We start from the raw sequence: 15,527 nt of genomic DNA on the forward strand, positions 1-15,527 counted from the left end.
TTAGAAAATGAAATATTACACAGAAATTTTATGATAAAGGGGATTTACCATACATGCATTAAAAAAACTTCTATTTCTCTTATAACATTAGAGATATAATTTTAAAGGTTGCAGGTGTCAATAATTCTATTAAAAGTAAAATATTAAGGAGATTTTTAGAGAAAATTATCTCTTGAAACTATGTTGTGAGAAGTGTCATTTTTTCATGGTGATGAAAAATATTTATGTTTTGGAAAAATCTCTCCTCTAAATTCTTCTTCAGACCTATGAGCATATGGAGCATAAGATGACATTGTGGGGTTTTTTTGTTTTTGTTTTTAAATGCATAGTTTTTTTAAAAAAAATAAATTTATTTATTTATATTTATTTTTGGCTGTGTTGGGTCTTCGTTTCTGTGCGAGGGCTTTCTCTAGTTGCGGCAAGCAGGGGCCACTCTTCATCGCGGTGCGTGGGCCTCTCACTGTCGCGGCCTCTCACGTTGCGGAGCACAGGCTCTAGAGCGCAGGCTCAGTAGCTGTGGCTCACGGGCCTAGTTGCTCCGCGGCATGTGGGATCTTCCCAGACCAGGGCTCGAACCCGTGTCCCCTGCATTGTTAGGCAGATTCTCAACCACTGCGCCACCAGGGAAGCCCGACATTGTGTTTTTGTGGAAAATCAACTAATGTGTGGAATGACGCTAACAAGACAAACAACAGTGACAGCAAAAGCGATGGAGACGAGTCTTTAAGTAAACTCATTATCTTCCTTCTTCCTCCTGTGTGATAATCACATTTCGTTATCTCTTTTGTCATGTACTACCTTCAAGTTTAAGATTAAAAGTTAGATTATTGCCATGCATCTTCTACTTCTGAAGCCAGGGAACTTTTCAATATATTTATTTAAAATCCACCAAAGAGTGGTTTAAATGAGCACACCAGCATCCAAAGGCTTAATTTTCAGTTACCCAGAATATTATTTCACAGTGACTTACTCACCAAAGATTAATAGCTGGAATTCTATTTGGCATAGTGACACTCACTACAGGCACTGTTAAAACTCCTGGGAAAGATCCAGAAGTTTTAGATATGGTTCCTGACCTTCAGACATTTATTATTTCATTGGGAAAATAGGTCCAACACTCATGAAACAAATATTAATATCAGCAGTATGTGAGTAAATACCAACATGAATGGTGTGCATAGAAAAAAAGAAAAAGAATTCAAAGGAGAACAGAAAGATTACATGCTGTAATGGTCAGAGAAATCACGTGGAAATGTTATTTGAGATTCGTACTGAAGTGTTTAGAGAGAGAAAGGGGAAGGAGAAAGACATTTCTAAAGGAGAAAAAAATCACAAGCAAAAATTCCCAGGTAGAAAAGAACATGAGTAACTCAAAGAATAACGAGAAGAAGTATAAAAATGAATTCTAAGAAAAAAAGTTAGAAAAGTCTGTGAATCCACCATACAAAACCTTGGAACCTTAAGCACATAAGTGTAAAATTGATCTTGTAAGCAATCTAGAGCCAGTGAATAATTTTGAGCAAAGGAGCAGCATGACCAAGTGGTGGCTGAGAAAGAATCATCTAGCAGTGGTACTCACCAGAAGCAATATGGAAATAATTTTCTGGTGGCTACCATCTGCCAGACTCTGGGCTAGGTACTTCACTTATAATATTTATCTTCACAACAATCCTATAAGGTAATCATCATCTTCTCCCCCTACAGACTAGGAAATAATGGTGTAGGGAAATCCTCAAAACCTAAATATTGATACTGTCAAATAGGTAACTTAAATATGCAACACGGTCTAGTTGAGACAATAGGGGGCTATAATTTTATACTGCTGGTGGGAATGTAATATGGTTCAGCCGCTGTGGAAAAGTTTGGTGGTTTTACAAAAAGTTAAACAAAGAATTTACCAAATGACTCCATAATTATACTCCTAGGTGTATACCCCTCAAAATTACAAATGGTTACTCAAACAAGTACATATATATATGCATGTTCAAAGCTACACTGTTCACAATAGCCAAAAGGTGGAAAAAACCCAAATTTCCATCAATAGATGAATGGATAAACAAATGGCATGTGTGTAAACACACACACACATATATATATATATACACACACACACACACATTCAGTGGAATATTATTCAGCCATAAAAAGGAATAAAATACTGACACAGGCTACAACATGGCTATACCTCCAAAACATGCTAAATGAAAGAGGCTAGACACACAAGGTCACACACTGTATGATTCCATTTATATGAAATATGCAGAATAGATAAATCCATAGAGATAGAGGGCAGGTTGATGGTTGCGGTTGCCAGGAGCTGAGGGTAAGGAGAGGGGAGAGAAATTGCCTAATAGGTAATAGGTTTTACTTTGGAAATGTTTTTAAACTAGATAGAGGTGGTGGTTATATAGCTTTGTGGATGTATTTAATGCCACTGAATTGTCACTTTAAACTGTTATGTTTTATTTTGTCTTATGTGAATTTCACCTCAATAAATTACTTTTAAAAAGTAAAGAACTACAGTAAACTAGAAAATACACACATCTGCCATATTCCATTTTAAAAAAAAACCGTTTTGGCTAAACAATAAACATCAAACTACTGAAGGTCACAGAATGAGTGAGCAGTGGAAGCAGGCTTAGAACCCTTCCACTATTCACCACCCTCTCTCGGGAGAAGAGACAGAATTGAAGCAAAAGACCAACTAGGAGGTAATGGATTAACCTCTGGGTGGATTGTTTGGTGTCCAGACTAAGGAGTTGGCAGTGGGAAAGATAATAGAGGGATAACTATAAAAAATATTTCAAAATAAGTCATTAATTCTAGGTGAATGACTGCCTATAAAGAAGTCAAAGATAAACATTTCAAGGTTTTGAATCTTAATGAATGTGATAATGGTAAAAGTATTTTTTAAATGAAAAGAAAGAAGTCATGGCCAAGAGGATTTTTAATTGGATTTACTCAATATCATAAAGTAAATCATTATCTGAAGTTATATTGATAACTTAAAGATTCAATCTTACAAATTTATATAGTTTTACAAGCTTGAATCCTCCTGCATTTGGAAAAAAAACAAAACATCTTAGATGTAACCTTAACTTCACATCACCTTCAAATTAAAAGTTAAACAAGAGACATGAAACTTCATTTCAATTGCATTTTGGCAATGAACATGAAAGAAGATTCTATCTAAATCTGAAGATTTAGCATAGCAAAATATAAAAATGTTAACAGTTTAGTATATACAAAATATGATCATAACAAATACAATAAAATCTCTGACTTCAAATTCAAGGTACATGGTTACATTTTGCTTAATGTATTTTACTCATACATATGTCTTTCAAAATCATACCGCTAGTAATTATTGCCAAATGTTATTAAATATATTTTAATTCCAAACCAAGGCCATTATTAACATTCACTAATAAATCAATAACAATGCAATGGTTATATATAAAACTTTCTTCTGGGACCCACAATTAGAGTAAAAGACTAAGTCTAGTCAGCAAGATTTCTACATATGAAGCCTATCTACCAGATTATGGTAACTATAAGGCTGAAATAAATCCTGGCTCAAGAATCTAGCATACAGCCTTAAGTTCTTCCCTATACCCAATTTTAAGGCCCTAAAGTTGAGGGTGTTTTCCCTGGGAACTCAAGTAAACTCCAATGAGACAGAATGGGAACTACCAGGCCTTCCTATCCAGCCACCTCAGTCTTAGGACCAGGCTAGACTTTATCCATGAGCCTTACCAGACTGAGCTCAAGTTCTTATTCCCCCCTACTTTATTTTGCTTGTTTGTTTATTTTTAATAATACAATGAATACCTTGATTCATCACTGAAACAGAGATCCAGAACCTTGACAATAAGTTCTATATTTGCTTAGTGCTCCCCTATATCCGTCTATCTGCTTCTCCTCTCAAAGGCCACAAGTTCTCATTAATAACAGTAATGTATGTTTTTCAAAGGGGTATAATATGTTATTTCATGTTATAAAGCAATATAGTCATGGAAATGGCATCAAAAAACAAAATCTGGTTAAAATGGTTTCTTAACCAGTGACAATGGTTACAACACAATCCTTTTGTAAAACAATTTAGCAAGAATGTATAAAAAGCCACTCTACATATTAGCACCCTCTAATCTCATAAACTCATTTCTATAGTAATCAATTCCAAGAAAATAAGCTAAACTATGAAAAACATTATTTGTAACAGGATGTGCATAACAGTATTATGGATAAGAGGGAAAAGCTAGAGACAATGTAAATGTTCAATAAGAAGAAAATGATTCAATAAATAATCCTATATCTAGCTAAGGTCTGTCCTTTGCTTATGGGGGGCAATGTTAAGTTTTTTAATTTGAAAATTGTCATAATATTTTGAATGTTTGTCAAATTCACAGAACCTCCCTACTTATCCTTAATAGAATTTAGAATGTTAAATTAAAAAATGAGGAATGACAGCTGGAACCAATATAAGCAAGTTATACACTGAGGTCTGCACTGTCAGATCTGTTTTATAATACGCTTTTTGTGACCGCCTAGAGGGGTGGGATAGGGAAGGTGGGAGGGAGACGCAAGAGGGAGGAGATATGGGGATATATGTATATGTATATCTGATTCACTTTGTTATAAAGCAGAAACTAACACACCATTGTAAAGCAATTATACTCCAATAGAGATGTTAAAAAAATTTTTTTTAAAGGTAAAGAAAACTGTATAAAACTATGAAATACAATTCTTTATAGTTGCATTAATAGAAACAAATATTTTCTGGACTAAGCACCATAAATATTTTCCTTTAAAGCAAGAGTTTGTCAGTACTCAAGTAATGAACCTGGAAATATTTCTTCTAAGCAAAATGCCACTAAAGAATGAATATATATTATATAAATAACAAAGAATCGTATTAACTAGCTTTATCCTATAGTATATTTATTGGAGAGTCAAAATTTGAAAAACCTAACAGTAAGCAAAATTTTAGTATATCATGTTTTCTATGTAATTAAAGATAAAATGAGTAAGATCAATACATAAAGATAAATGACTTTTAAAGTAATATGAAGTGGTATAGAGATTCACAGTCAAAATATTAATTTTTATATGGTAAGTTACTTCAATTAGTGATTTATGAAGCTAGTATATCATTTATACTGGTATTCCCAATCTTTAGACTGTAGACAGGTTGGGTAGGAATTAAAGGAGCTAATCTAAGAAATCCTTGAATTAATATGCATACATGTATTTTTGCAATGAATATTAAAAATATAACTACTATCATTTGGTAGTCTGAAATTACTTTTGATGTCAAAATAGAATTCTCATTTTCCAGTTGGAAATTATGAACTCTTTACAGATCTTTAAAAAGTAAATAATTTTAAGAAACATGTACTCCTTTGGTAATATTATTCTAACCCTACCTCATGCTTGATCTTGACAACTTATTAGTTGAATGTAACATATATTTTTAAAAAGCACATTAAGATTCAGAGTAAAATATCAGTACTTGGAAAAGATAACATGGATCGCTTATATTTTTTAAAAAGTAAAGTATTTAATGTGTACATGAATCTGGGTATTATAATCTAAAATCAAAGAAAGAATTATTGTGCAATTGAGATATTAAAACATACAGATTTTTAAGATTAGATGGTATCCAGACGAATAGTCCAATGAGTTAGTCTAATGTAACTGGAAGAATTATTAAACATTTATCTCATTTCCTTTAGAGCAAAACCTTGATCTAAAAATCACACCTTATATAAAAATTAAATCAAAATGATCACAGCCTCAAATATAAAATGTAAAGGTATAAAATTCTTCTTAAACATGCCACTAAAAGCACAGTCCATAAAAGACAAAAATCAATAAACTGGACTTCATCAAAATTAAAACTAAAATCGAAGCCAGTTTTATAAATAAGAAGATAAAGAATGACCTTTTAACATCATACTATAGCAATAAATATGTGAGGTAAAATACAGCCATACAAAGATCTCATAAATTTGTGAGGCTCTATGAAAATAGGTGTTTTGCTCTTTGACCTATCTGTAAGCATGCTAGGATTTATTTCACATATTTTCATTTAAATAAAGTTAATTATTAACACTTACCAGCAGCTTCAAGAACCAGTTGTAGTCTTGCTTTGGCCTGTTCAGCTGGGGGCTAAAAATCAACCATAAAAGACACTTACAAGGTAGTTTTAACAGAGCTTTAAATTAATGCATTATTATGTGAGTATCAGAAAATTGAGAGAACTTTGTCATAATCAGTATTAATATCCACCCACATCTTAACAAAATTCCATCACAGCAGCTCTACCAATCTACTCTCTCATCCTAGTAATCAAATCACACTTTTCATTATTATGATGCAAGAATGAAGTTCTTCTTCTTTTTTTTTTTTTTTACTGGAAAAACTTTTGTTATCCAACATGTACCAGTCAGCAACAGCCTAAATACATGCAATTTAATAAGGAAGCAAAACCCACACATTTAACAACATACTCTCAAGTTGTGTTGTTTCTTTCAATATGGAAACATGCAAAATGACCTATTAGAATTTAAATAGCAACTTAAAGTCCAATACCTCAGGCAAATCATATCCTAAAACCAAATATTTTCTGCTTTCCTTACGGTATTTGAAAGGAGCAATTGTGATAAAGATAGGACACAATGTGAGTTACTGCTTTCAATTTCTACTAACTGTCCTAAAATTATTCTCTCAATGAACTTTGATTCAATACAGTTGATAATGCTGAAACTACTTTCCTACCAGTGACCTTATTCTGAGATTTTTGGATAATATGTTGATGGTATCCAAACTATAAGATGGATTGTATCAAGGTTATGATCTTTATGAAAGACTTGTTAAAAACTGTTTTTAATACTTAAGACTTTACATTTCATTTTTTTTTTTAATTATGTATGTATTTATTTATTTATTTTTGGCTGTGTTGGGTCTTCGTTTCTGTGCGAGGGCTTTCTCTAGTTGTGGCAAGCGGGGGCCACTCTTCATCGCGGTGCGCGGGCCTCTCACTATCGCGGCCTCTCCTGCTGCGGGGCACAGGCTCCAGACGCACAGGCTCAGCAATTGTGGCTCACAGGCCTAGTTGCTCCGCGGCATGTGGGATCCTCCCAGACCAGGGCTCGAACCCGTGTCCCCTGCATTGGCAGGCAGATTCTCAACCACTGCGCCACCAGGGAGGCCCTACATTTCTTAAGATGTCAGTAAGTGACTAAATAATCTCATGTTTATATATAATACCATCATTTGAGAATTAACATTTTACAAGATATATTTGAATGTTTTGCTATTTGTGAAAAAACAGCCTGAATGAAAAGAATTACATAATTGGATATGGAAAGAAGATGTTGTGCTCAGAAAAGTGTAAGAATTTGAATGGTATTTCTGAATAAACTGTAAGAAACAGGATAGGAGAGTGGTAGATGAGACAGGAAAGAAGACAGGGCTAGCCTTTTATACCACAGAAGAGGGATTAACAAACTATGACCTAAACCTGGTTTTGTAAATAAGTTTTATTGGAACACAGCCATGCCCATTGGTTTATATATTGTCCATGGTTGCTTTTGTGCTCAACTCAACAACAGCAGAGTCAACTATTTGTGGCAGAACTCTCATGGCCAGCAAAGTCTAAAATATTTATTATGTAGATCTTTAAGGAAAAGACTATTGACCCCTGCCATATAAGATGGAGAGACTTGGAAGAATTTGAAATAGTGGGGTGACGAGATGAGATCTGCACTCTGACACATCATTCTAGAAATATACTTGAGGATGAAGTGCAAAGAATGTGACAGAAGGCAAGGAGCTCAGTTAGGGAGCAATTAAAGAACTCTAGATGAGAGATGATGAGGGCCTGGGGAGGAGCAGTAGCAGTAAGGTTGGACAGGAAGAACTAGATTTGAGAAACATTTAATTGGTAACATGAAAGGGCTGATTGGATATGAGAGAAGGAGGAGTTGACAAACAAAAAGAATATTTTATGTCATATGTTTGTAGAAAAAAATTTATGTGTGCTTTATAAAGTTATCAATATTAAAAATGTGACATCAAATTAAAATATCATAGCAAAATATCAATAGAAGACTGTGACATCTACTGAATATGATCTAACAGTTATAAAGGAAACTGCCAAGCAATTAACATGAACATTTATAATGATGAAAGGCAAATGACATTTGACATCAGTATCAGGGAGCATAGTGAGTGTGCAGAACTGTAGAGCCCATGGCCCAGCTAAAGAAAGCAGCTGGTACTCAGCACCAACTCACTGTTGTCAGCAGAAATGCAAATCAAGGGTTATAAAACTTCTTGATTTTTTTCCTGAGACTTTAAGTCACCATAAAGACAAATACTGTGTGGAACAAACAGTACTTCTCAGAGCCAGATTCAATCCCAAAACAGACAGTCTGTAATCTCTGCCATCTACTTAACAAACACAGTAGAAACATGATATTGATACTTTGTGCAACATAGCATAACTAGAATGGCAAGAAGGAAATAATGTTCTGACTAGCAGGTCTCAAGCAAGCACAGAATTATGAAGTATACATTTCAGAGTATCCTAGTAAGCAGTGATGTTTGATAGAAAAATGTGAGAAACTTTATTGCTTAAGATATTTCACGGGAAAGTAATAGGTATTTCATAAGAAAAGATTATTTTTACCAAATAAGAAATATTTAAAACAAATATACAAACTGATGAGTACCCATATTCAGTAAAATATTAACAATATTGTTAGTCTCTTAACCCACAAAACCCCCTCCATAGCAGTTCCCTCTCTCCCCCAGTTAAAACCTATGTCTTAAAAATATGGTGATTACCGTCCCTGAAGAGTCTTGATGGTTGATGATTACGATAAAAACACCTGTTAAGACATATTTATATTTTATTAATTCCTCTAACTATCTATAATACAGGATTCATATTTCAAAGGTAAAGAAAACCAGGGAATAAGAGTAGTTTACTAACTTGCCTTTACTAGTAAATGATAGGCTGAAATTAAGACCTTCTGACTCCAAATCTCAGGATTCTTCTAACTACATCACTAGGATATTCATGAATTCAAAGCAATTAACTTCACAGATATAAAAGCATACGGACAGATTTTTGATTCTGTTCAAAAAAAATCTATGCAAGATAGTACATTTGCCTATACAAATATAACTTCCTAAATTATTTGTGAAATATAGGGATCAATTCCAACTATGGGGACAAACACACTGTTAGATTAGCCAGACTTTTAAAAGTAATTTGTCTTTTATAAGTATTTTTGCTCTTAAAAATATTTGATTCATTTCACAAGCATTTTTCTTGGATAGGGTATTCAGATACACATGTTCTCTGACTTTTTTCCCACCTGCAAATATCTTTCTTTCGCCACAACTGGTGAATAATTTGAATGGATATGGGATTCTCAGTTGCAGTCTTTTTCTCTCAGTCACTTGCCCTTCAAATTCTTTCCAAGTGCTCCTCCACAGTGTTTCAGCCTTGAGTCTGTCCCAGAGAGGGAAAGCATCACAACACGTCTCTTGGCTGAAACCCTCCAGGTCCCACCTGCCTATTTGCATCAGTAGCTTCTTGACTCAGAAAAAGTAGATAAGCTGGAGATGGAAATGGAGAGGAGGCAGCCTGATTTATGTTGCCATCATTCTGATTGCCAGTTATAGTTACTTTTTAGAAAAGATTAAGAAGAAAGAAGAAACAGAATATACAGTTAAAAGAACATTTTTCAACTAATCCATTTTTAGTTAGGTATCATCATACTAAGCTGATTGAAAAAACCTTTGCGGCTTGAGTGCCAAAATTTCTAATGCTTTAGCTATTTTAGAGTGTATTAGACTCCAGGGATTGGTATGAATTCCATCTAAAACTGGTAAATGGTACTAATGTTATTCAGAGCCAGAAAAAAAAAACTTTATGAAATAAAGAAGAAACTAGCATCAAATACAAATGCATGGAATACAGCAATTTCTCAAAATAAGAACTAATAAATGAGGACATATTTAAGAACACAATGTCACAATTATATTGTATGAAGCAAACTTATGGAGAAAAAATTGTATTCTATTAAAAAATAATATTCCTATGGGAAAAAATCTGTAAAAAATACAAATACATGGAGGCTAAACAATACACTACTTAATAACCAAGAAATCGCTGAAGAAATCAAAGAGGAAATAAAAAAATACCTAGAAACAAATGACAATGAAAACATGATGACACAAAACCTATGGGATACAGCAAAAGCAGTTCTAAGAGGAAAGTTCATAGCACTACAATCCTACCTCAAGAAACAAAAACAATCTCAAATAAACAACCTAACCTTACACCTAAAGCAATTAGAGAAAGAAGAATAAAAAAAACCCCAAAGTTAGCAGAAGGAAAGAAATCATAAAGTTCAGATCAGAAATAAATGAAAAAGAAATGAAGGAAACAAGAGCAAATATCAATAAAACTAAAAGCTGGTTCTTTGAGAAGATAAACAAAATTGATAAACCATTAGCCAGACTCATCAAGAAAAAAAGGGAGAAGACTCAAATCAATAGAATCAGAAATGAAAAAGGAGAAGTTAACGACTGACACTGCAGAAATACAAAGGATCATGAGAGATTACTACAAGCAACTATATGCAAGTAAAATGGACAACCTGGAAGAAATGGACACATTCTTAGAAAAGCACAACCTTCTGAGACTGAACCAGGAAGAAACAGAAAATATAAACAGACCAATCACAAGCACTGAAATTGAGACTGTGATTAAAAATCTTCCAACAAACAAAAGCCCAGGACCAGATGGCTGCACAGGTGAATTCTATCAAACAATTAGAGAAGAGCTAACACCTATCCTTCTCAAACTCTTCCAAAATATAGCAGAGGGAGGAACACTCCCAAACTCATTCTACGAGGCCACCATCACCCTGATACTAAAACCAGAAAAAGATGTTACAAAAAAAGAAGACTACAGGCCAATATCACTGATGAACATAGATGCAAAAATCCTCAACAAAACACTAGAAAACAGAATCCAACAGCACATCACAAGTATCTACACCATGATCAAGTGGGGTTTATCCCAGGAATGCAGGGATTCTTCAATATACGCAAATCAATCAATGTGATATACCATACTAACAAACTGAAGGATAAAAACCATATGATCATCTCAACAGATGCAGAAAAAGCTTTCAACGAAATTCAACATCCATTTATGATAAAAAATCCTCTAGAAAGTAGGCATAGAGGGAACTTACCTCAACATAATATAGGCCATATATGACAAACCCACAGCCAACATCGTTCTCAATGATGAACGACTGAAACCATTTCCACTAAGATCAGGAACAAGACAAGGTTGCCCACGCTCACCACTATTATTCAACATAGTTTTGGAAGTTTCAGTCACAGCAATGAGATGAAAAAGAAATAAAAGGAATCCAAATCGGAAAAGAAGTAAAGCTGTCACTGTTTGAAGATGACATGATACTATACATAGAGAATCCTAAAGATGCTACCAGAAAACTACTAGAGCTAATCAATGAATTTGGTAAAGTAGCCAGATACAAAATTAATGCACAGAAATCTCTTGAATTCCTATACACCAATGATGAAAAACCTGAAAGAGGAATTAAGGAAACACTCCCATTTACCATTGCAACAAAAAGAATAAAATACCTAGGAATAAACCTACCGAAGGAGAAAAAAGACCTGTATGCAGAAAACTATAAGACACTGATGACAGAAATTAAAGACGATACAAAGAGATGGAGAGATATACCATGTTCTTGGATTGGAAGAAACAACATTGTGAAAATGACTATACTACCCAAAGCAATGTGCAGATTCAATGCAATCCCTGTCAAACTACCAATGGCATTTTTCGCAGAACTAGAACAAAAAATTTTACAATTTGTATGGAAACAGAAAAGACCCCTAATAGCCAAAGCAATCTTGAGAAAGAAAAACGGAGCTGGAGGAATCAGGCTCCAGGACTTCAGACTCTACTACAAGGCTACAGTAAGCAAGACACTATGGTACTGGCACAAAAACAGAAATATAGATCAATGGAACAGGATAGAAAGCCCAGAGATAAACCCACACACATATGGTCACCTTATCTTTGATAAAGGAGGCAAGCATATACAGTGGAGAAAAGACAGCCTCTTCAATAAGTGGTGCTGGGAAAATTGGACAGGTACATGTCAAAGTTTGAAATTAGAACACTCCCTGACACCATGCACAAAAATAAATTGAAAATGGATTAAAGACCTAAGTGTAAGGGCAGACACTATCAAACTCTTAGAGGAAAACACAGGCAGAACACTCTATGACATACATCATAGCAAGATCCTTTTTGACCCACCTCCTAGAGAAATGGAAATAAAAACAAAAATAAACAAATGAGACCTAATGAAACTTAAAAGCTTTTGCACAGCAAAGGCAACCATAAACAAGACGAAAAGACAACCCTTAGAATGGGAGAAAATATTTGCAAATGAAGCAACTGACAAAGGACTAATCTCCAAAATTTACGAGCAGCTCCTGCAGCTCAGTATCAAAAAAACAAACAACCCAATCCAAAAATGGGCAGAAGACCTAAATAGACATTCCTCCAAAGAAGATATACAGACAGCCAACACACACATTAAAGAATGCTCATCACTAATCATTAGAGAAATGCAAATCAAAACTACAATGAGGTATCACCTCACACCAGTTAGAATGGGCATCATCAGAAAATCTACAAACAACAAATGCTGGAGAGGGTGTGGAGAATAGGGAACCCTCTTGCACTGTTGGTGGGAATGTAAATTGATACAGCCACTATAGAGAACAGTATGGATGTTCCTTAAAAAACTAAAAATAGAACTACCATATGACCCAGCAATCCCACTCCTGGGCATATACCCTGAGAAAACCATAATTCAAAAAGAGACATGTACCACCATGTTCATTGAAGCTCTATTTACAATAGCCAGGACATGGAAGCAACCTAAATGTCCATCGACAGATGAATGGATAAAGAAGATGTGGCACATATATACAATGGAATATTACTCAGCCATAAAAAGAAACGAAATTGAGTTTTTTGTAGTGGGGACCTAGAGTCTGTCACAGAGTGAAGTAAGTCAGAAAGAGAAAAACAAATACTGTATCCTCACACATATATATGGAATCTAAAAAAAAAAATGGTTATGAAGAACCTAGGGGCAGGACAGGAATGAAGACACAGATGTGGAGAATGGACTTGAGGACATGGGGAGGGGGAATGGTAAGCTGGGATGAAGTGAGAGAGTGGCATGGACTAATATATACTACCAAATGTAAAATAGCTAGTGGGAAGCAGCCACATAGCACAGGGAGATCAGCTCGGTGCTTTGTGACCACCTAGCGGGTAGGGTAGGGAGGGTGGGAGGGAGATGCAAGAGGGAGGAGATATGGGGATATATGTATATGTATAGCTGATTCACTTTGTTATAAAGCAGAAACTAACACACCATTGTAAAGCAATTATACTCCAATAAAGATGTTAAAAAATAATAATATTCCTTAAATCAAAATTAGTAATGCATAATTGGAAAAAAAAATATTACCAAAACTGAATTACACAGAATATTAATGTTGTTCCCTTAAAAAATAAATATTAGCATTGACAATAGAATAACAGTAAGAACAGTATGAATTTTTACTGTAAGGTTTTATATCACATAGGGCTTAAACTTTCTAAATTAATAGGGGTCCTTTTTTGGGGAGGAGGGGTTTGGTAGTCTTTCTATTGCCATGGATTCTACAGAACTGCCCTGCTCCCTCACCTCCGCCTGGGAGCCAAGTATACCTACATAACTCCATTGGTATGCCCTAGTTTTAGAGAAGAAAGTGGTTTCTTAGGAGAAACAAAAGCTCTTAAGATGAAACCAAAAAAAAGGTCCGTCTCTTGATGACTTGTGGAGGTGACCAACCTCAATGTCTAGACTTTTTCCTTCAACTTTGGTTTTACTCTTATTTAGTTCAATACCCTGAGTTCCTTACAAATAGACTGCATGTCTAGATTCTCAAAATACTGCCAAAGCTAACATTGCAAACCAGCACAATCCTCTGAGCAATGACCATACAAAAAAAAAGAGAAGCAAAAAGAAGCCTATCCTTACAAAAACCAGTTTACACACTGAACTATTTAAACTATTTGCTCACTCTTCTCACTTCCATTCATATTTAGCTTCCTAACCACTGGCCACCCCTATGGAAATTCTGTAAGTTGATGAAGCTACAGCCATTCCAGCTGCCAACCACACTTTTGGGTTTGTTCATGACAGGGAAGTATAAAGTCTGAAAGAAAGACTGGCTGAGCAAAGAGAGCACTCAAGCTTAGAAACAACATTTCACAAAATCAAAATTAGGACTGCATTATATGGTTTTCAGCTATTACTCTCAATATTATATTATCATATGCTCTTTTTTATACAAAAAATATATACAGAGAGGATTCTGGAAGATGGCAGAGTAGGAAGCACCAGGAATCCATCTCCCCATCTAGACAATAATTACACTGGCAGAATCTGTCTGACATAACTCTTTTAGAACTCTGGATTCTTTTGAAGCCTTGCAAACTACCAGGGGAAGATGCGGACAGTAAATTGCGGTTAATTTTGGTCAATTTCAGCTATTAGCACAGTAGCAACTACTCATCCCCCACCCCCAGCCACGTGACAAGCAACAGTGCACCTGTTCCTAGAGCAGCTTGCACACAGCACAAGTGCTGGCAAGAATGTGGAGAAATTGGAACACTTATGTACTGTTGATGGGAATTAAAATGGTACAGGGTTGTGGAAAACAATAAGGCAGTTCCTCAAAAAATTAAAAAATAGAATTACCATATGATCCAACAATTCCACATCTGGGTACATACCCCAAAGAATTGGAAGCAGGGTCTTGAAGAGATATTTGTACACCCATGTTCATAGAAGCATTATTCATAACAGCTGAAATGGAAACACCCAAGTGTCCCCTGATGAATGAAATGGATAAGCAAAATGTGGTACAAACATACACTGAAATATTATTCAGCCTTAAAAAGGAAATTCTATAACATGCTACAACATGGATGTGATCAGAAAAGATGTTTGATATGATTTCAATCTTCTTAAATTTATTGAGACTTGTTTTGTGTCCCAACGTATGGTCAATCCTTGAGAAAGTTCCATGTGTACCTAAGAAGAACGTGTATTCTTCTGCTGTTGTATAAAATAAAACAATTACTCAGGATATCCTGAGTCTCAAGCTCTGCCACTGCAGAAGGTAAGGGTGGGAGAGGAATCAAGGTTGCATGGGCACCTCTGCTGTGTCTGGTGTTGTCAGGTTTGCAGTTCTGGGGAGGGGGATGGTGTCCCAGGCCCTGCTGCCACTGCAGCCCAGTTACCTGTGGCCACAGCTGCCACTGTGGCCAGGAGGCCAAAGTCATGTGTGCTGCCTCCCTTGCTGCTGCTAAATGCTATGGGCCT

General features: G+C 35.2%; 1 protein-coding gene across 5 annotated transcripts in view; it reads right to left on the reverse strand.

Annotated features, from left to right (window-relative positions):
• The window catches only part of RSRC1 (arginine and serine rich coiled-coil 1), a 424,641-nt gene that overhangs the window by 160,110 nt on the left and 249,004 nt on the right, over positions 1 to 15,527 (reverse strand). For all 5 annotated transcript variants that reach the window (XM_082394460.1, XM_082394459.1, XM_082394458.1 and 2 more), the window contains one exon: positions 6,120 to 6,171. In XM_082394460.1, coding sequence (XP_082250586.1) covers positions 6,120 to 6,171 — 52 coding nt within the window. The remainder of the gene's footprint in view (positions 1 to 6,119; positions 6,172 to 15,527) is intronic.

The sequence above is a fragment of the Balaenoptera borealis genome (assembly GCF_965194805.1).
Source record: "Balaenoptera borealis genome assembly, chromosome: 5".
In the NCBI taxonomy this organism is placed as follows: domain Eukaryota; kingdom Metazoa; phylum Chordata; class Mammalia; order Artiodactyla; family Balaenopteridae; genus Balaenoptera; species Balaenoptera borealis.